This window comes from Tenrec ecaudatus, chromosome 6 (assembly GCF_050624435.1).
Source record: "Tenrec ecaudatus isolate mTenEca1 chromosome 6, mTenEca1.hap1, whole genome shotgun sequence".
In the NCBI taxonomy this organism is placed as follows: domain Eukaryota; kingdom Metazoa; phylum Chordata; class Mammalia; order Afrosoricida; family Tenrecidae; genus Tenrec; species Tenrec ecaudatus.
In genome coordinates, this window is record NC_134535.1 from 112857159 (window position 1) to 112877615 (window position 20457).

Below are 20457 nucleotides of genomic sequence, written 5' to 3' on the forward strand. Positions count from 1 at the left end.
ACAACCTCACAAACTCAAAGGGACCCTTCAACTCTGCCCTAAAGGGTCACTAGGAGTCAGAATTGTGTGGATGGTAGTCTGTTTGTTTGTTGTTGTTGGTTGGTTTTGGGAAAAGGAGCCTTAGCTTTATTAAAAACAAAATATCCATTCTTAGTAAAACTTTCTGCTACTGTTTTGTTTATGTCCCAATGAAGGATACTACTTAATCAACTCAATGAACACGGACTAGAATGATGAGAAAAATGAATTCCTTAGACATCTCTTTCACTTCTCCCATACAATTGATTTCTAAATTCTGCCGATCTTATTCTTAAATTATTTTATTATATATTCCCTTCTCTCTTATTTTCTGCTTCTTGTTTCAGGAACTTTTGACTTGTCATTGGGTCCAGCTATAGGCTTCTAACTGGGTTTTTGCCACTGTGTTTTAGTCCTCATAACCCACCTCCCAAAATCAATCGGTAGGTTTTTACCGCTGTTGCAATGATAATCTTATGAACCTTCGCTTTTCTTAATGTTTTCCTACTTTGAACTTCTCCTCTAGCCTACCCCTCACTGCTCTCCATTTCTCATAGCATTCTGTTACCATAGGGAGACAGATCACTTCTCTCCATGGAGCCATAGCCTTACAATGCACACAGTAATTTTTCTGAGTGGACTCTTCTTCATCTAACTGTTGCATCCTGGCTCATGTTGCATGACTCGAGAGTTATTTCCTTTTAGAAACATTTTTTCAGAGGCAGATTTAGTTGTTCAAATTTTATACTCTTTTTTTCCACAGCACCCACTGCATGGATATTTAAAGCACTTATTGTAGATGAACTTGTATTTATTCCTCCCCTACTTGCTTGGCAGCTCTTTAAGGGTGTTAGCTGTTTTGTTTAACTCATGTTCACATTGTCTGACACCAAGTACATACTGTAAAAAAAAAACCCAGATATTGCCAACAAGCCAATTGTGATGCATGGTGACCTCATGGGATTCAGTGGAGAACCACAGGATTATTTTGTCATTTCGTTTGCTTTTGTTTTTCAGCTGTAACCCTGCTGTCGCAGATCATTAGATTTCATTCCCATAGTGCCTCTGGGTAGGTTTGGCTCGCTAAACTTACAGTTAGGTTTGTCATTTGCAGATTACAAATCAATTGCTTAATAAGGATGTCTTAGTTGATTAAATAATTTGCTTATCTAAAAGAAAGTTGTACCAGTCCCTTGAGTATTATATAATTTTCATCCTTATCTCTTTTTGGTTTGCACTTTGGGTCAATTTTATCCAAGATTAGGATTGTAACCCCTGCTTTTTTTGAATTGTTGTTTGCTTGATAAGTCTCCAGCCTTTGATTCTCAGCCTATTTTTGTCTGTAGCTTTGAGATGTGTCTCCTGTAGGCAGCAGATTGCTGGGTTGTGTTTTCTAAGCCAGTCTGCAAGTCTCAGTCTTTTAATGCCTGATTTCAGGATATTGATATTCAGGGTTATTATCTCCATCTGCGGAATCTGTGATGTCATCTTATACCTTTTGTGTTGGGTGTTTTACTACATTCTTTTCTCATTAGTGTGTTGTGCATGTGTGTTTGTGTGTGTGTATCATTCTTGACTTCTTTACATCCTTAAGCCAATGTTATCTTGGGGTCTGTATTCTCTTTATTTCCCTCAGGATGAGGTTGTTCTATGTGGCGGTCCCTTATTTATGCTTGGTGAATGTTATGTTTCTGCCCAACCGGGCCAGCAAGGATCTTTCACAGGGCTGGGTTTCTTCTAACGTATTCTTCCACAAAGGAAGACGAAGAAAACAAGAGCAAACAATTGGAGGACGAATAACTCTCTACTGCAAAAGGAGTGCATACTGGCACAGATCAGAGATGAAATTAGGAAATTTCTATAAACTAACGAGAATGAGCATACGATGTACCAAAACTTGTGGGACACATCAAAGGCAGTAATCAGAGGAAGTTTCATAGCAATACATGCAAACCTGAGACTCATGATGCATATGCTGGCACAGAATTTACAACAACTAGAGCAGAGTCAGGAGGACAATCCTACCAATAGCAAAAGAAAATAAATTATAAAAATCAGGGCTGGTATTCAGGAGAGGGAAATAAAACTATGGAAAATATTAATGCTGCTAAAAGTTTGTTCTTTGAAAGGATAAACAGAATCGATAGGCTGCTGGAAAAAACTAACCAAAGAAAGGAGGGAACAAATTTCAATAGCAAGAATAAGGGATGAAAGAGGGGACATTACAACAGACCCTGATGAAATCAAAAGGATAATTACACAGTACTATGAAGGATTGTACTCCAATGAATTCAACAACTTGGAAGACATGAACAAATTCTTGGAAGAATAATCCCTCCCTAGACTATCCTCGATGGATGTCAAGAACCTCAACAGACCCATAGAAATAGAAGAAACAGACAAGGTAATCAAGGGATAAACAACAAAACAATCCCCTGGACCAGATAGCTTCATGGGAGAATTCCACCAAGCACTTAGGGAAGAAATAATACCAATCCTACACAAACTCTTCCAGAACATAGAAAAAGACAGAAAACTCCCGAAACCCTTCTATGAAGCTAGTATAACTCTGATACTAAACCCTGGCAAGGATCCCACAAGAATCAAGAACTACAGACCAATATCCCTAATGAACATTGATGCAAAAATCCTTAACAAAATACTAGCACATACTATAGAGTCACTGTTCTCAAAACCGCATGGTATTGGTACAATGACAGATACTCAGACACATGGAAAAGAACTGAAGACCAAGAAATAAAATCATCAGCATACAGACAACTGATCTTTGATAAGAGCCCCAAAAATATCCAATGGGAAGCAGATGTCCTCTTTAACAAGTGGTGCTGGGAAAAGTGGATATTTACTTGCAGACAAATGAAGCAAGACCTTATCTCACCCCATACACAAGAATAAACTCAAGATGGATCACAGACTTTGAAGGTAAACCCCAAACCATTAGGGTCATCAATGAGGGATTGGGACCAACTTGAGAACTTTGGCAAAGGGAATACACAGGCTATCAGAAATAGGGAAGGACACAAACATAGAGGAGGCACAAATGACAAATGTGATATGCTGAAGATGAAACACCTGTGTACATCGAAATAATTCACCAAGAGAGTAATAAGAGAATCCACGGACTGGAAACACATCTTTAGCAATGACATATCAGACAAAGGCCTTATTACTAAAATCTACAATACTCTGCTAGCTTCCAAAAAGAAAAAAAAATAAAACTAATTGCCCACTGAGGAGGTGGGCAAAGGATCTGAAGTTTCACAAGGGCAGAAATCCGAATGGCCAACAACCATATAAGAAAACGTTTCTTGACCTTTAGCCATACGAGAAATGCAAATTAAAGCAACAGTGAGGTACTACCTAATACCCTCAAAGGTAGCCTAATTAAAAAAATCAGAAAGCAACAAGTGTTGGAGAGGCTGTGGGGAGACAGGAACTCTCATCCACTGCTGGTGAACCTGCAAGTATGTACATTCACTGTGGAAATTGATCTGGGGATATCTAAAACAGATGGAAATGAAGTTACCATATGACCCAGTGGTTCCCTACTGGGCATATACCCAGAAGAGGCAAGATACAAACCAAGGCCAGACATCTGTGCCTCAATGTTCATTGCGACACAGTTCACAATTACAAGGAGTTGGAAACAACCCAAATTTCCATCAACTGATGAATGGATTAAAAAGCTGTGGTACACACATACAGTGGAGTAGTATGCATCATTAAAGAGCAGTGATGAATGTATAAAGCAAATCGCTGCATGGGGAGCTGGGGAAAGGAAAGAAAATAATAAAAAAGAAATGGGTAGCAGGGCACAGGGCACTAACCCACCCAAGGAGAAGGTACTGTTTCTATCTCCACAGGGAAAGGAGGACCAGATTTCAATCTAGTGCTTCAAGATGGGAATGCAACATGCCGGCATGGAGTGAGAAACCAGTGGAGCGGTGTGAGGGGCTGTCCCCAATCCCAACTATTAAGTGGACACCTGCTGCTTCTCCCCAGAATTCGTTTCAAAGGACAGCGTTGCATCTGCAGCTCCAGGAAAGGGACATATCTGATCAGAGCACATGAGAGCAGATGAAGGGGGAGGAGGAGAGAGTAGAGCAGATGCTGGCCCACCAGGCCGGGAGGATGATGTTCCCAATTAGAGCAGCCAGTCCACAGAGAGGACCACATGGCTGGCCCAACTATGAGACATGGCACCCCTCACTGACCCATAGCCCTACAGGGGACAACAACGGAGACACAGTGTGGGAATTGCCCCCGATCTGATCCTACAACACCGAGGCAAAACACTGAGGGGGTGCAGCAGAACAGAAAGGGAATGGAGCAGCGTGGTCTTCATGGTATGCTGTGGATGGACTTTGAGGCCACGGCATGGTGCCCCAACAGAATGGACTGGAAAAATAATCCTTGAACTAACTACAACCTTTTCTTTCTTGTTGTTGTCATTGTTTTGTTGTTGTTTTGTTGTATATTGTTGCTTGGTTTTGCTCTGTCTTGTTTTTGTGCATGTTATTATCTCTGCAGGTCTGTCTAAATAAGATAGGCTGGATGAACAATCTGGAGGAGAAAACAACGGGACTGACAGTAACGGGGGGACATGGGAGAGGGGGAGGTGGTGGAAAAGGTAATGGTGTTAACAAACCCAGGGACAAAGGAACAACAAGTGAACCAAATCAGTGGTGAGGAGGCTGTGGGAGGGCTGGTAGGGCATGACCAAGGGTAATATAACCAAGAGGAATAGTTGAAACCCTGGTGGGGACTGAACATGATAGTGGGACAGGAGGAATGTCAAAGGAAATAGAGGAAAGAGCTGGGAGTCAAAGGGCATTTATAGAGGTCTAGATAAAGACATGTACATATGCAAATATATTTATATATGAGGATGGGTAAATAGATCTATGTGCATACATTTGTAGGTTTAATATTAAGGTAGCAGAAGGACGTTGGGACTCCACTCAAATACTCCCTCAATGCAAGAATACTTTCTTCTAGTAAATTGGCTTTCTATGATGCTCACCTTCCAGACAGAACTGTTGAAGACGAAGTGTGTGAATAAGCAAATGTGGTTAAGAAAACTGAGTGTGTCCAGCTATCAAAAGATATAGTGTCAGGGGTCTGAAAGGCTTGAAGGTAAACAAGTGGCTATCTAGCTCAGAAGCAACAAAGCTCACATGGAAGAAGCACACCAGCCTATGTGATTATGAGGTTCTGAAGCGATCAGTTATCAGACATCAAAGCACAAAAAACCATATCATTGTGTGCTTACCTCCGTGATATGATCGCTGAAGACAAATGGGTGTATAAGCAAATGTGGTGAAGAAAGCTGATGGTGCCGAGCTATCAAAAGATATAGTGTCTGGGATCTTAGAGGCTCAGAAACAACAAAGCCCACATGGATGAAGCACACCAGCCTGTGGGATCATGAGGTGTCGAAGGGATCAGGTATCAGGCATCATCAGAACAAAAAATCTTACCATAGTGAATGAGATGGGGAGTGCGGATTGGAGACCCAATGCCCATTTTTAGGCCACTGGACATCCCCTTACAGAAGATGTGCTCCACTCTCGTGGAGGACACAAGCCAGTCAGGGTGCGATGTAGCAAGGTGAAAAATACAACTTTCCTGTAGTTCCTAAATGCTTCCTCTCCCTCCCCTGCCCCCCCACTATCATGATCCCAATTCTACCTTGAAAGTCTGGATAGACCAGAGGATGTACATTGGTACAGATAGGAACTGGAAACACAGGGAATCCAGGGCGGATGATCCCTTCAGGAGCAGTGGTGTAAGTGGCGATACTGGGAGGGTGTAGGGAGGGTGGGTTTGAAAGGGGGAACCAATTCCAAGGATCTACATGTGACCTTCTCCCTGGGGGGCAGACAACAGAAAAGAGGGTGAACAGAGACATCAGACAGGGCAAGATATGACAAAACAATTTATAAATTACCAAGGGTTCATGAGGGAGGGGGGAGCAGGGAAGGAGGGAAAAATGAGGAGCGCATGCCAAGGCAAGTGGAGAGCAAATGTTTTGAGAATGATGAGGCAATGAATGTACAAATGTGCTTGACACAATTGATTTATTTATGGATTGTGATAAGAGTTGCACAAGACCCTATTAAAGGAATTGAAACAAACAAATAAACAAAAAGTAGTATAGTGAACATATGAGTTCATTTACTGAGAAAGTGAAGGTGAAAAATAATATGAACAGATGCTTACAAATACTACACGTGTATATTGTGAGCAGACTCTCATCTTGAGGTTCTAGTGGCCTGGAAAAAATAGGCAATATCACTGATTTTCTGAGGACACTGGTGTCATGGCCATATGAGTTATTAGCTCCCATTTTGATCATTTTAAGGAGAATTGTGATTATCCTTTGGTTTGCATATAACTGTAAAGACTTGGTTTCAGAAGCAAGAGGCATGGTGTTACTATTCCACCATTTTACCATTGGTATGGATTACACTTCAACAAGTAAAAAACAAAAAAAAATCCTTACACTAGACCAATAAATTGCATAATGATTAAAGGAGAAAAGGTTGAAGTTGTCAAGGATTTAATTAATTTATTTGTACCTATAATCAATGCTCATAGAAACAGAGACCAAGAAATCAGATGATAAATTGCATTGGACAAATTTGCTACTAAAAATATTTTTAAGGTTTTAGAAAATAAAGATGTCACCCTGGGGGTCAAGAAGAACTGGACCTGAGCCATAGTATTTTTAACCACCCTTTTGCATGCAATATCTGGACAACGAATAAGGAAGACCCAAGGAGAAGTGGTGTCTTTGAATTGTGCTGTTGTCAAAGAATACTGATGGTAACATGTGTGGCGAACAGATGGACAAATGTGTCTTGGAAGACGTACAACCAGAATGCTCCTTAGAAGTGAGAGTGGTGAGACGTTGTCCCACATCCTTTGGGCATCTTCCCTAGGAACACCAGTCCTTAGAAAAAGAGCATCACACTCAGGAAAGAAGGTCAGCGAAACAGAGGAAGCCCCTCAGTGAGGGGGCTTGTCTCAATGCCTGCAACAATGGGCTCGCGGATGACGGCAACAGTAAAGATGACACAGACCTGCCAGCATTTCATTCCTTCCCCACAGACTGACTAGGAGTCGAAACGGAGTTGACAGCATAACCGCCTAAATGTCATTTTTAGCCTCAGCTCTCTTATGCTTCTGATCAACCCATACGAATCATTGTCATTTGGAAACAGAGTTTGGAATAGGCAGTTATCTTCAGACTTTTAAAAACTAATTCAAAGTAAAGTCTTATGCACGAAGCCAATGCAGAGAAGCAAACTATTCTCACTGAATAACAAATGTTTCCTGTTTGAAATTCCTTCCTTCACAGTGGTCCCAGTAAGGACCTTATGAATCAAAATTTACAGATGATTTGACCTAATAATCTCTAAGTTTTCTTTTGATTTACATATTTGATATTTTTAACTAGACAGAATTAGCATGGGTGCGCCAAAACTGAAAAGTTCCTATATTGGTAAGTTTTGTTGCCTACGGATCTGATATTTAGCTGGTGTGTGCTGGGAGGTACACCTACAGATGTGCCTGGCCAGTGTCCTTGGTACTTAAATGATGTTTGTTTTATTTCATCAGTGCTCATGCCCTATTGATTGCTAATTATTTGTGCCATAATTTTGGTTCTTAGATAATGACATAATGAAGGGATATAGGAAAGAAAAAGTTACATTTTAGTTATTTTCTATTTTTTCCTCAGCCTTTATTTTTTTTTTCCTCTCTTCCTTTCACTTCTGTCCTACCTTCCTTCTGTCCTCTTTTACAAACTTACCTACTTATTCTTGTTATTAAAGTCTTACAAAATTAAAATTGTGCCTTTGGTTTTACAACTGCATTCTTAGGCAGAGATATGCCTTTCAAATACATGTACATTTTTTGTGGGTTTGTGCTTGCTTGGTTCATCGAAGTAAAAGAAATCTTTACTAGATGAAACTACCATTAATTACTGTTTTAATCATTTTCCAGATGTTCAGACTTGCTTGGAAATATGAAAGAATTGATTGGATCAATTCTGATTACTTTTCAAGACAATATGAAAACAAATTGGATAGTGTAACATTTCTTGAAAAACAATTCAAATATAAATTCTATCAGAAAATGCTCTCAAGAATTATGTTTCATTTTTAACATTTCAAAATTCATATTCTTATATTTCTTCTGAAGACACATAAGATGAACTTACAGATAACATACTATTGAATTCATCCTGAATTATAGCAAAAGTTCATCATAACAAATGCTTTAAAAAGTCTATATGTTAATTTATCATTAATAATCTATGTGTATTTCACTATATTTACATAGAAAGAAAATTGGAATAATTTATAAGTGATCTTGGTATTTGTGTACTGAAACTTAATGAAAAAAGAGATTTGTTTTTAAATTTGCAATTTTTCCAGCTTCGATATTTGTGGGACTTGCCTTAGTCTATCAGATTTTTTTGAATGGTTCTTTTAATTTTCAATTTAAGTGGTGATGCAGGTCAATATTTTGCTAAGTTCTTTTATTGAAAATTTATTTATGCAGCTCATCAGTGGTATCCAGCTTCCTTTTTATTCATCATCAAGCAAAACCGACACACTAGTAATAATAGAGATATTTGGTGTTCCAGCTGATCAAATGAAAGAACAGAGTCGTATAATTAAAAAGAATGGTGAGTCTTTAATGTGTTTTATTAAATTTCTATTAGATTTCTTGTTGGAAAACATTGACATTTCATGTTGACATAAATCTTGTACATGTTTAGTATTTAGAATGTTAAGGTTTTGTGTAATGCACAAGATTACTGGAGTGTTAGCTTCATGTTGTAGTGATCTAGAGCAGCTGTCAGAGGAAGACCATGAATTGATAGCTTTAGGAAACAGAAATTAATTTTCTGACCGTGTAGAAGACTAATGTTTGCATTCAAGATACCAGCTCTAGTCGAAGTTTCTCTTTCTCTGTATCAGATCTAAAGCAAGGCCTTTGTCCTTTCTGTACTTCTGCTCCTGGACAATCTTCATAGGGGTTGACGTCTCTTTTCCTCTGTCTCTGGGATGTCTAATAAATTCATATCTCAAAAGAGATTGATTTAAAACACACCCAGTATCTTCTGGTCTAGCCAGATTTGTAAGGTAGAATTGGGAGCATGATAGTGGGGGAAGAAGCATTTAAGAAACAGAAGGAAGTTATATGTTTCATCGTTGATACCCTTCACTCTGACTGACTCATCTCCTCGCCACGACCCTTCAGTAAGGGGGTGTCCAGTTGCCTACAGATGGGCTTTGGGTCTCCACTCTATACTCACACTCATTTACAATGATATGATGTTTCATTCTTTGATGCCTGATACCTCATCCCTTCAATACCTCATGATCACACAGGCTGGTGTGCTTCGCCCATGTGGGCTTTGTTGCTTCTCAGCTAGATGGCCACTTGTTTATCTTCAAGCCTTTAAGACCCCAGACTCTATATCTTTTGATAGTCTGGCACCATCAGCATTCTTCACGACATTTGCTTATGCACACATTTGTCTTCAGTGTTCATATCTGGAAGGTGGGCACCCACAGATATTAATTTTTGTTCTTTGATGCCTGATATCTGGTCCCTTCTACACCTTGTGGTAACACAGGCTGGTGTGCTTCTTCCATGAGAGATTTGTTGCTTCTGAGCTAAATGGCTGCTTGGTTACCTGGCTAGACCAGAGGATGTATATTGGTACAGATAGGAACTAGAAACACAGGGAATCCAGGACAGATGACCCCTTCAGGACCAGTGGTGAGAGTGGCGATACCTGGAGGGAGGGTGGAGGGAAAGTGGAATAGAAAGGGGGAGCTGATTACAAGGATCTACCTATAACCTCCTCCTGGGGGATGAACAACAGAAAAGTGGGTGAAGGGAGACTTCGGACAGTGTAAGATATGAAAAAAATAATAATTTATATATGATCAAGGGTCATGAGGGAGGGGACAATGGGGAGGGAAGAGGAAAATGAGGAGCTGATATCAAGGGCTCAAGTAGAAAGAAAATGTTTTGAGAATGATGATGGCAACAAATGTATAAATGTACTTGACACAATGGATGTATGTATGAATCGTGATAAGAATTGTACGAGCCCCCAATAAAATGATTAAACAAAGAAATAAAACACACACCCAACACTAATCTTGTCTCATCTGCACAACAGTGACAATCCATACCCAAATGGAATTATAATCACAGGCATAGAGGTTAGGATTTATAACACATATTGCTGGGGCACATAATTCAGTCCAGTACTATGTGGTAAGATTAATTTTTCAATGTTTTAAAACTTTGTTTAGGTATATTTTTAGAATATGCACACACATTTTTATGAATTATTTAAATTACTTATTACATTTGGCCCTTTTATCTTTTCCCCTACATCATGAACCAAGGGAAACATTTTAGCTTCTGAAAAATCTGCCTAGATTTTAATCTTTGAATACAATTTTCAAAGTGACATCATTCTGACACAGCATATTACACATTTTTACCTTAATGCTTGAGTTATTTTAGATCAAGGGTCTGTGGCTTCTTATTCAGAAAGGATGCCATAGAAACCTAGTCAGACAGTGTGTGGATTCAAAATTCAGTCATTTTTCCCAGAAGGGAAATGTAGGAAAGGAATAAATGACATTGGTTAGGTTTCCAAGGGTCCGGCGTCCCAGGATATTTTATATAATAGAGCGGTAGCATTGTCATTTTCTCTCTGATGCTGAAATAGCTAAAGGAGTCAGAAAAGGAGAGCTTGCTGAGATTGACCTTTTTTCATCAGAATCAGCTTGGAGGAGGCCTGAGACTGATTTGAGTATGGCATATTCTGTATGTGGGTATTTCAGAAATATAGTAGGCTTCCTATCAAAGTCTGAAATTATGCTTCAGGGCTAAATAACACTGGAAAAGGAGCAGGGAGAGTTTTACTTGGCCTTTCTCTGTGTGTGCAGTACTCCCCAGCAATGTCAGAGATTTGTCTTTCTGTTCCCGGTCTACTCTTCCAGAATGACCTTTTGTGCTAACATGGTGGCAAAGAGGTGGGGGATTGTTTCTGTCTCACTTGGTGTTATCAGCGCAAAGGCACACTGGCAATGGCTTTCTGACTTCCCTGGTAGCCCTCAGGGTTGAAGGAAGGAACTCTGGTGCACCATGGGGAAGCCACGAGTTGTTAAATGACCAAATGTTGGCAGTTTGAATCCACTCAGTGGCTTTCTGGGAGAAAAGACCTGGTGATGTGTTCCCATAAATATTACAACCTAGGAGCAACCCTATGGGGGCCCTTCTATACCGTCACATAGGTTTGCTATGTGTCAAAATGTACTCGCAGGCAAACAACAACACAATTGAAGCAAAGAACAGGAGAGTTGAAAGTACACGACAAAGGCTGTATCAAGAAACACTAAGTGCTGCTGGTTTTAAATGTACAGAAGCCTAACTCTTTTGTTCATTTCATCTTTGCTTTAATCTTTGGGGCAATATAAATAGAGCCTTTATTTATTCAATGCACCCCTTATCATACCATGATTCCAGCTCCCACTAGACTTTTGATTACATACTGAGTTTTATGTCTTATCCCAGCAGAAATTCAATTAAGTGCATCAAACATTATTACACCTCTGTAATGCTAAAAACATGGTGATAAATGTCAGGATATTTTAAAATTTCTTCTTTCTTATTGATTTACTATAGTGTATGCTTCAACTAAATACATTTCAGATAGTTTGTGTTTCAAAATGGAAGAAGAGATGCAAATAAAATTATTAGAATATAGGGTCCAATTAATACTCTCCGGAGAGTACAAAGAATTTTGTAAAAGGGAAAATTTGGAGGTGGTCCTTGAAGAATGAATAACATTTTAACAGAGATTAGCGATAAAAAAAAAAGAAATAATGTAAGTACGATAATATGATGAAGAAAAAATTAAAACATGATTGGAAAAATCAGGTTCAAAATGAGGAGCCCTGGTCAAGTAGTGGGTTCCAGGATTTGTTTATTAACTCCAAGGCAAGTAGTTCACACTTGCCACCTGCTCCATGAGACAAAGACGAAGCTGTCTCCTTCCATAAATACTTAGAGTCTTAGAAGTTCTATGGAGAACTTCTCAGCTCTTATAAGGCTGCCATGGGTTAGACTTAAATATATGATAATGTTTTTTGTTGTTCCTTAAAGGAAAAATGTATGGAATAAAAAGAGAAAGTTATGTCGAGAATGGTTAGGATAGCCATGTTAAGATGTTAGGAAATTTCTGAAGAAAGTTAATAAATTATGGCCTTGAAGCTAGGAGATAACAACGGAGTAGAACTGTAAAGAAAATATTCCTCAGATTAGGTAGGTAGGCATGTTTGATGGGAAAATGAAAAATACAAAGTTGAGTCAAGATATGATTTCGATAGGCAATGTAAATATAGGTTATGTAGAAGGGGGTGTCACTAGCAAAGGAAGAAGTGATATATGTGGAAACACTTTGTAAGAGTAAATGTACAAATGGCTGGACAAGACAGATGGCTTAGATAGCTAGTGGTTAGACTCCTAGGTTATGTTGGTGTAATGCAATATATGAGTGGCGGGACAAGAAGGATCACATATGCATAAGATTTAGAAGTAATTGTTTCCTTTTGGTAAGACTAGAAAATGCTATACTCTAACCCATCAGGGTCTGGTCTTTTGGTTTGTGTATTTTATTTTTCCCCTCAATTTTATTATTTTGTGGTTGCTTCTGATCATATACACAACAAAGCACAAAGCACACAATTTAACAGGTTCTATATGTTCAATTATGCATAGTTTTGAAACACTGTCAGCTACTGAAGGCCTTGTATATGGAAATTGAATGTTGTCAGAGAGAGTGCCAGAACCTGGGCCCCTCAGATCGGAGGGCACTCAAAATGTGCCTGCAGAGGAGTGACTTCCTTCGAGTGGAGTCGACCACAGTGACTTGAGTTGGGTCAAGGCTATGAAAGTGGAGCCTTCTGCTCTACATTTGCTGAGGCGGCAGGACTCAAGGTAAGAAGATATGGCAGCAAAAATCGGAGCTTGGGAGGTGCCATGTATGAAGCTAGGAAAGTTGGAAGTGTTCAAAAATGAAGTGGAACGCATAAAGATCCATCTCCTATGCATAGCGAGCTGAATGGACTGGTATTGGCCATTTGAATCTGAAGATGAATAATTATTATGCCAGGAATTATACAATCAAGAGGAATGGCTTTGCATTTATTATCCAAAAGAATATTTAAAGATCTACCGTGAAGTACAAGCTGTGTGTGGTGTCTGCCTTCACAGTAATCTAATCAATACAACTATTAGTTACATTTACCAAGGAAGCTAGGGATGAAGACATTGACGAATTCAACCGAGGTCTTCAGTTGGAAATTGATCAAACATGCCATCAAAATGCATTGATGACTTTCATTGATTGGAATGTAAAAGTTGGAAACAAAGAGGAAGCAACCGCATCTGGCAAAGATAATCTTGAATGATAGAGACAACGCTAGAGACTTCATGATAGAATTTTGCATGAACCATGATTTGTTCATAACAGATCCCTTTTTCAACCACACAAATGGCAGCTAGACACCTGGATTTCTCTAGGTGGAATACGCTGAAATCAAACTGACTGTATCTGTTGGAAGAGACAATAAAGAAGTTCAACACCAGCTATAACCAGACCAGAGGCTGATGGTGGAGCAGACTATACATTGCTCCTATATAACTCCAAGTGGAAGCTGAAAAAAAGTAAAACCATCCAGGAGAGCCAAAATATGACTTAAAGTACATCCCACCTGAATTTTGAAATGATCTCGTGAACATATTGGCTGCATGGGAGCCTAATGACAGAGGATCTGATGAGCTGTGGGAGGACATCAAGAACATTATTCACGAAGCAAGATACAGGTCATTAAGAAGACAGGAAAGAAATAAAAGATCAAAGTGGGTGTCCGAGAGACTGAAACTCGCTGTTAATGGTAGAGTAGATAAGGCAAATGAGAGAAGTGATAAAGTCTAAGAGCTGAATAGAAAATTTAAAGGGCAGCTTGAGAAGACCAAATAAAATATTATAATGAACTGTGATAAAAACCTCAAGTTGGAAAAACCAAAAGGAAGAACATGTTCAGCATATCTTAAACTGGAATCACTCCAGGAAAACTTTAAGCCTCTAGTTGCAATATTGAAAGATTTTACAGGCAACACATTCATTTTAGGAAGCATGAAAGGAAGATGGAAAGAATTCATAGTCACTGTACCAAAAAAACTCGTGGACAGTCCACCATTTCAGGAGGTAGCGTATGAGCAAGAACCAATGGTGCTGAAGGAAGAAGTTCAAGCTTCACTGAAAGCATTAGCCAAATATAAGATTCCGGGAATTTATGAGACAGCAATTGAAGCATTTTAACAAGCAGACAAAGTACTGGAAGCACTTATGTGTCTGTGCCAGGAAATTTGGAAGATAGCTACTTGGCTAACTGACTTAAAGAAATTCATATATGCACCCATTCTGAAGAAAGCTGACCCAATAAAATGAACATATTATAGAACAATATTATTGATATCATATACACATAAATATTTTTTTCTGAAGATCACCCATCAACAGTTACAGCAGGATGCTGACAGGGAGCGGCCAGAAGTTCAGGCCAGATTCAAAAGAGGATGTGGGGCAAAGGACACCATTGCTGCTGCCAGATGGATGTTGGCTCAAAGCAGAGAGTACCAGAACGATGTTGATTGGTGTTTTATAGACTCTGCCGAGGCTTTTGACTGTGTGGCTTATATCAAACTGTGGATAGCACTGAGAAGAATGGTAATTACAGAAAAAAGCAGTATGCTCATTCAGAACTTGTACATGGATCCAGAAGCTGTTGTGTAAACAGAACCAGGGGGTGGTGCCTGGTTTAAAACCAAGAAAGGTGCACATGGGGATTGTACCCTCTCACCATACTTCTTCAGTCGAGAGCCAGAGAAAATCATTAGAGAAGCTTGATTAAATGAAGAATGTGGCATCAAGATTGGAGGAAGGCTTATTAAGAACCTGAGATAGGCATTTGGCACAACCTTACTTGCTTAAAGTGAGGAAGACTTGTAGCAATTGCTGATGAAGGTAAGGATTGCAGCCTGCACATGGATTTCTACTCAATGTAAAGAAAACAAACATCCCCACAATTGGACAAATAGATTTATTCAGGATAAATGGGGTAGAGATTGAATTTACCAACCATTTGTCTTGCTTGCAGTGCAGTTGTGAAGAGGTCAAAAGATGCAGTGCATTGGGTAAATCTACTGCACGAGGCCCCTTTAGAGTATTGAAAAACAGCAATGTTACTTTGAGGACTAAGGTGCTCCTGACCCAAGTCATGGTATTTTCAAATGCCTCATGTGCAGGTGAACGTTGGGCATTGAATATGAAGAGTGAAGAAGAATCTGTGCACTTGAACTATGATGCTGGTGAAGAATGCTGAAAGGACCATGAACTGCTAGAAAGACACATTTGTCTGGGAAGAAGTACGGCCAGAGTGCTCCTGAGAGGCAAGGATGGTGCGGCTATATTAGGACATGCTGTCAGGAGAGATCAGTCCCTGGAGAAGGACATCGTGCTTGGTAAAGTAGGGGGGCAGAGAAAAGAGGAAGGCGCTCAAAGAGATGGACTGACTTACTGGCCACGTCCCTGGGCTCCAGCAGGAACAATTATGAATGGTGTCGGATCTAGCAGTGTCTTTTGTTTCTGCATGGGGGTCAGAGCCATCTGGGTGGCACCTAACGACAAACAAGAACAACAATAATGTTGTGTCGATTTTAAAATACTATTGAGAAAAGAAAAATATACATGTGCAAGAAAGCGTTTTAGGCTAAAATACATGGATGTTCACTTACACAGGTTCTAAATTTAACTCTCCTGTTGGAGTCACTGTGGGCCATCTTTGCCTTGGTGAAATATATTGATAGTCACAAAATTTTAAGTTTTGGAAGTTTCATTTTTAAATTTCACTGGTTTGTGTTTGTATTAGATTATCCACTGATAAAACTAAGCATGAGAGCATTGCCCTTGATAGTCTTCCTTGAATTTTGTGGTTTTAGTTTATATTGTATATTTGTCTTTAATTCTTTTTGGATTTGTTTTTGAGTGTGGTGTGAGGTAAGGATCCTGCTTCTTCTTTTGCATGTGGAAAGCCTATTTTTTATATTTATTGAAGATATTTTTCTTTCCCCATCAGATGTATGTAGCACCCTTTTTAGAAATTAGTTGACTTTGGAAATGTGGGTTTCTTTCTCGACTTTTAATCCTATCTCATGGGTCTATGTGTTTATTGTTATACCAGTACAAGGCTTTTATGATTTTAAAACTGCATGGTTTATGTTTGAAAATCAGAAAGTGTGAGGTGCCCTACTTTGTTCTTCTCTTCCAATAATGCTTTAGCTAATTGGGGCCTTTAGCCATTCCATATAAAATTGAAGATTTGTTTTTGTATTTCTATTTAAAGAATGCTGTTGAAATTTTGATTGGAATGGCTGTGTTAGTCTGGGTAGACTAGAGAAACAAATCCATGGCCACACATATGTGTATAAGAAATAACATGAGCAATTGAACATGGAGAAAAAAATCCCAGCCAGTCCAGATCAAGTCCATAAGTCCGATATTAGCCCATATGTCCTCTTCAGACTCATGAAACATATGCAATGAAGCCAAATGCAGGATGATCACAAGCCACAGGGTAGAAAGTCTTTGGGTCCAGTGGCGTTGTAAGCATCTCAGCTGTGGCAGGGGTCTCTCTGTGGCTTCTCTGGCTTCAGATGTCTGGTTGTATCCATGTGGTTTATCTTCTGCAATGTGTCCCAGGAAGTTATCTTCTCAGTAGAGTCTCCAAGGGAGTGAACATAGAGAGAGAGGTGTCTCCTGCCTCCAAGAAGGAAGTACCAGATTTCCCAGAATTCTCAGAAGGCCAGGCCAAACAGAAGTCTCATTGGTTATCTCCAGATTGACAACCTAGACTCCACCCCTACACTCTTAATCCTTAAATTGACACTAGAGTAGGTGACTACCACAGACTCCATAGATTGTCTGGGGTGGTATTGAAAACTTAACAATATTAAGACTTCTAATTTATGAACATGGAGCATTTTTTCAACTTATTTGTCTTTGCTAATCTCTCTTAGTAGTGTTTTATCACTTCAATTGCAAAATTTGATCATGCTTATTATTTTACTTTTATCACTAAAAATTAGGCTCTCGTTTATCATCATCGTTGCGTGTGTGCAAGCTTTCATGTGTGTAAGAAAGAAAGTAGGAAAATTGAGGATAGAAGAAAGAACTAGCTTAGGAATTTCTGCATAAATTTTGTTGTATATAAAGAATTGACTCTTAAACCTGTTCTATCACTTAAAGTCTATCTATCTGAAACACTTAAGACAAAATGGAGATAATTATAACTCTGATGGGATTGTTGTGAAATTAAATTACATCATTTATATAAAATTCTTAGCATATTACCCAGCAATAGTAAACACCTAATAAATATGGTTATTTCCTTGGTTATTCCCCTTTCATTTAATATATTGGCATTTTAAATCGATAAAACACAACTATTATTACTAATAGCAAAATGTTGGAAAAATGGAGAAAAAATTTACTTAAGAGATAGTGTCTATGATTTGTTGTATGCGTTCTTTTGCATTTCAGCCTTTAGTCCACAATGGAATGAAACATTCACGTTTATTATGAATGTACCAGAATTGGCATTGATACGGTTTGTTGTTGAAAATCGAGGTCTAATAGGTGGAAATGAATTTCTCGGGCAATTCACTTTACCAGTTTTATGCTTGAATAAAGGTAATATTCATTAATGTAAGATTATTACATTAGCATTTAATATGATGTGTGTGTCATAGGCATACTTTGATATACCAATTAACTCTATCCAGAATAGCTGGATATAATGGAAATGCTACGTATGGACCTAAGTTTTCGCTCACTAGAATTAAAGAAACTTGCTCTCATGTGGAAGATGGAGCAGAGATTGGGGATTTCCACGAAGACTCATTTGGCATGTTTGAGCCGTTAGGCAAATTTGGCACATCTAAGCCTTTCTTTACAGAGGTCTTCTATCTTTGGGTTCAGTGGAGTGTAGACATGGTGTTAAAAAGCAACAAAGGACGGGGATCATCCACAAGAGAGGAGCAGGGGCTCATTGTTTTCTGCTGAAGGACAGACTATGACCCTGAACGATCCTTTGTGGACCCTTTGAAGCATGTCACTTCATGTTGCAGAGCCGCCATGCCTGGATGGGTCCTCTGCGTCCCCAATATGCTTACACTTTGGACACCAGCTGAGATGCATCCAGGCTGCAGAGTCTTCCTGAGATTGACGGGTGGTAGTTGATTTTGGAATGCTGTATACTTGGAGAGAGGCAAGTGTGAGTGAGTGAGTAAGGCAATAGGAAGCTAGGAGAGAAACAGCAAGTGGTTTAATTTGTGGAAAGCTTAACATACAAGATAGAAACATGTGTACCCAGTTAGGGTTCTTCATGGATGCTTATTAAATCTGTCTACATTCTCAATAGTAGTGACACCTCTGCTTAATTTATTTTAATTCTTCTAATTAGATAAATTCCCTTTGCAGGGTACCGTCGTGTTCCTCTGTTTGGCAAGTCAGGTGACAGTCTGGAGCCGGCTTCGCTGTTTATCTACGTTTGGTACGTCAGATAGCATCTAACAGTCTCATCTACCTTGCTGGGTGTGTACCGCAATAAAATACCCACAATGGTGTCCACATCTTTTCCCATCTCTCTTTATTTCTCTTTTTAAATGGAAAACAAGGCAATTAGTTACAAAAACAGAAACATTGAATCAATTCACTTTTAAATACACCAGAGGATGCTTTATGGATAAAAAGAAAATACACTTCAGAGGCTCCTGATCAGTGTGGCCTTTTTGTCCGTTGACATCTATTGATCCTCTGCTATGGTGGCTGCTCTTTCAACTTGTGTCTGTTGTAATTAGTAGCATTTTAGTAGAATTTAAAGGCTTTAAAAATGTCTCATTCTATACAATATGTTGACAAACATTTAGCAGTTTAAATGAAATGTGAAATTTAAGGTTGTTTTAACTTCTAGACTCACACTACTGAACATGTCAGGGGAACAAATTTGATTCCTGGGTTCTTTTTTGCCATTTCATATCCTAGATGGTAATTAGCCCCTGCATTTTCAGGCTAGTTCTTAGATACCGCACACTGCATTTGGTACTCTGTAATTACACAGACATTTTTATGAGTGCCTGTGAAATTGATTTGCATGCAAACTATATTCAGACACCATATCCATTAAAGGGCTCTGCTATACACATTTATATGCTTTGAGGTCTAAATTAACAATTTTTAGTATTTCTGAATCTCCAGTAAATACACACTTTGGAGAGTCTCTCTTGGTCTGAGAAGAGATTGTGCAATTTTGGATGGTAGGCTTCTCACTATTAGCAGGACTTTGCTTTCCAAAATGTCATATGTGGAACAATATATATTCCTAATGGTTCTTCCCCCAAACAGGGATATTAATATTTGTACCAACACAGTGTTACACAGTGGTCATGGGAGAGCAACCAGCACCAGATTTCACGAAGTAAAGCACTTGCAAGAAGTACTTGATGATATTGAATTAGAATTCTATTTAAGAAAACAAGATTACTTTTTCAGCTGTGTTTCAATGTAATACCTCTTTCTTCATGGTCAGTAGAAAATAACCTGATAAGCATATTTTACTCTAAGTATCAAGTGTTTAAAATAAGCATTTCATTGGACATCCAAATTTCCAAACCATATAGTTAGATATGGTCTAGGTTATTCATTGCAGATTATTCCTCATGAAGATAATGAGAAGTTAAGAGTGACATATATTTTTTGCAAGCAGGTATTCATAGCCAATTTTCAGAGGACTTGATGGCAGTCGGTTTGTTTTATATTCCACCCCTCCTTTCCTACCCGCTAACCCCGTTAATTGTGGAATGTTCTTTAAATCTTTCATTGTTCAGCCCATTAGGAAGTGGGATGTCCAAAACATTAACCAAAGCGAGGCCTGGGGGTGTCATGGAGTACACACTGGGCTGCTCAATGCAGAATCAGCAGTTTGAAACCAGCAGCTGCTCCGTGAGGGAAAGATGAGACTTTCTGCTCTCATAATGATTTACAGCCTCGGTAACCCAGAGAGATCTGCTGTCAATTGGGATTGGCTTGATGTCTGTGAATGAACTACTTCAGCCCCTTTGAGGAATTGTATGTGTTTTGTGAGTTTGAAGAGGGCTTTATAGATTGGTATCAGACATATGGGACTTGATCTAGACTGGGATGGGATGTTTTCTTAATGTACTCTTTATACACATATGTGTGTCTATGAA

The 20457-nt window shown here is 39.0% G+C and overlaps 1 protein-coding gene across 1 annotated transcript in view; it reads left to right on the forward strand.

Moving 5' to 3' along the window:
* The window catches only part of PLCZ1 (phospholipase C zeta 1), a 62807-nt gene extending 44033 nt beyond the window's left edge, over positions 1–18774 (forward strand). The window contains exons 10-12 of the mRNA XM_075553069.1: positions 8611–8737; positions 17750–17899; positions 18689–18774. Coding sequence (XP_075409184.1) covers positions 8611–8737; positions 17750–17899; positions 18689–18774 — 363 coding nt within the window. The remainder of the gene's footprint in view (positions 1–8610; positions 8738–17749; positions 17900–18688) is intronic.
* The last annotated feature ends 1683 nt before the right edge of the window (positions 18775–20457 follow it).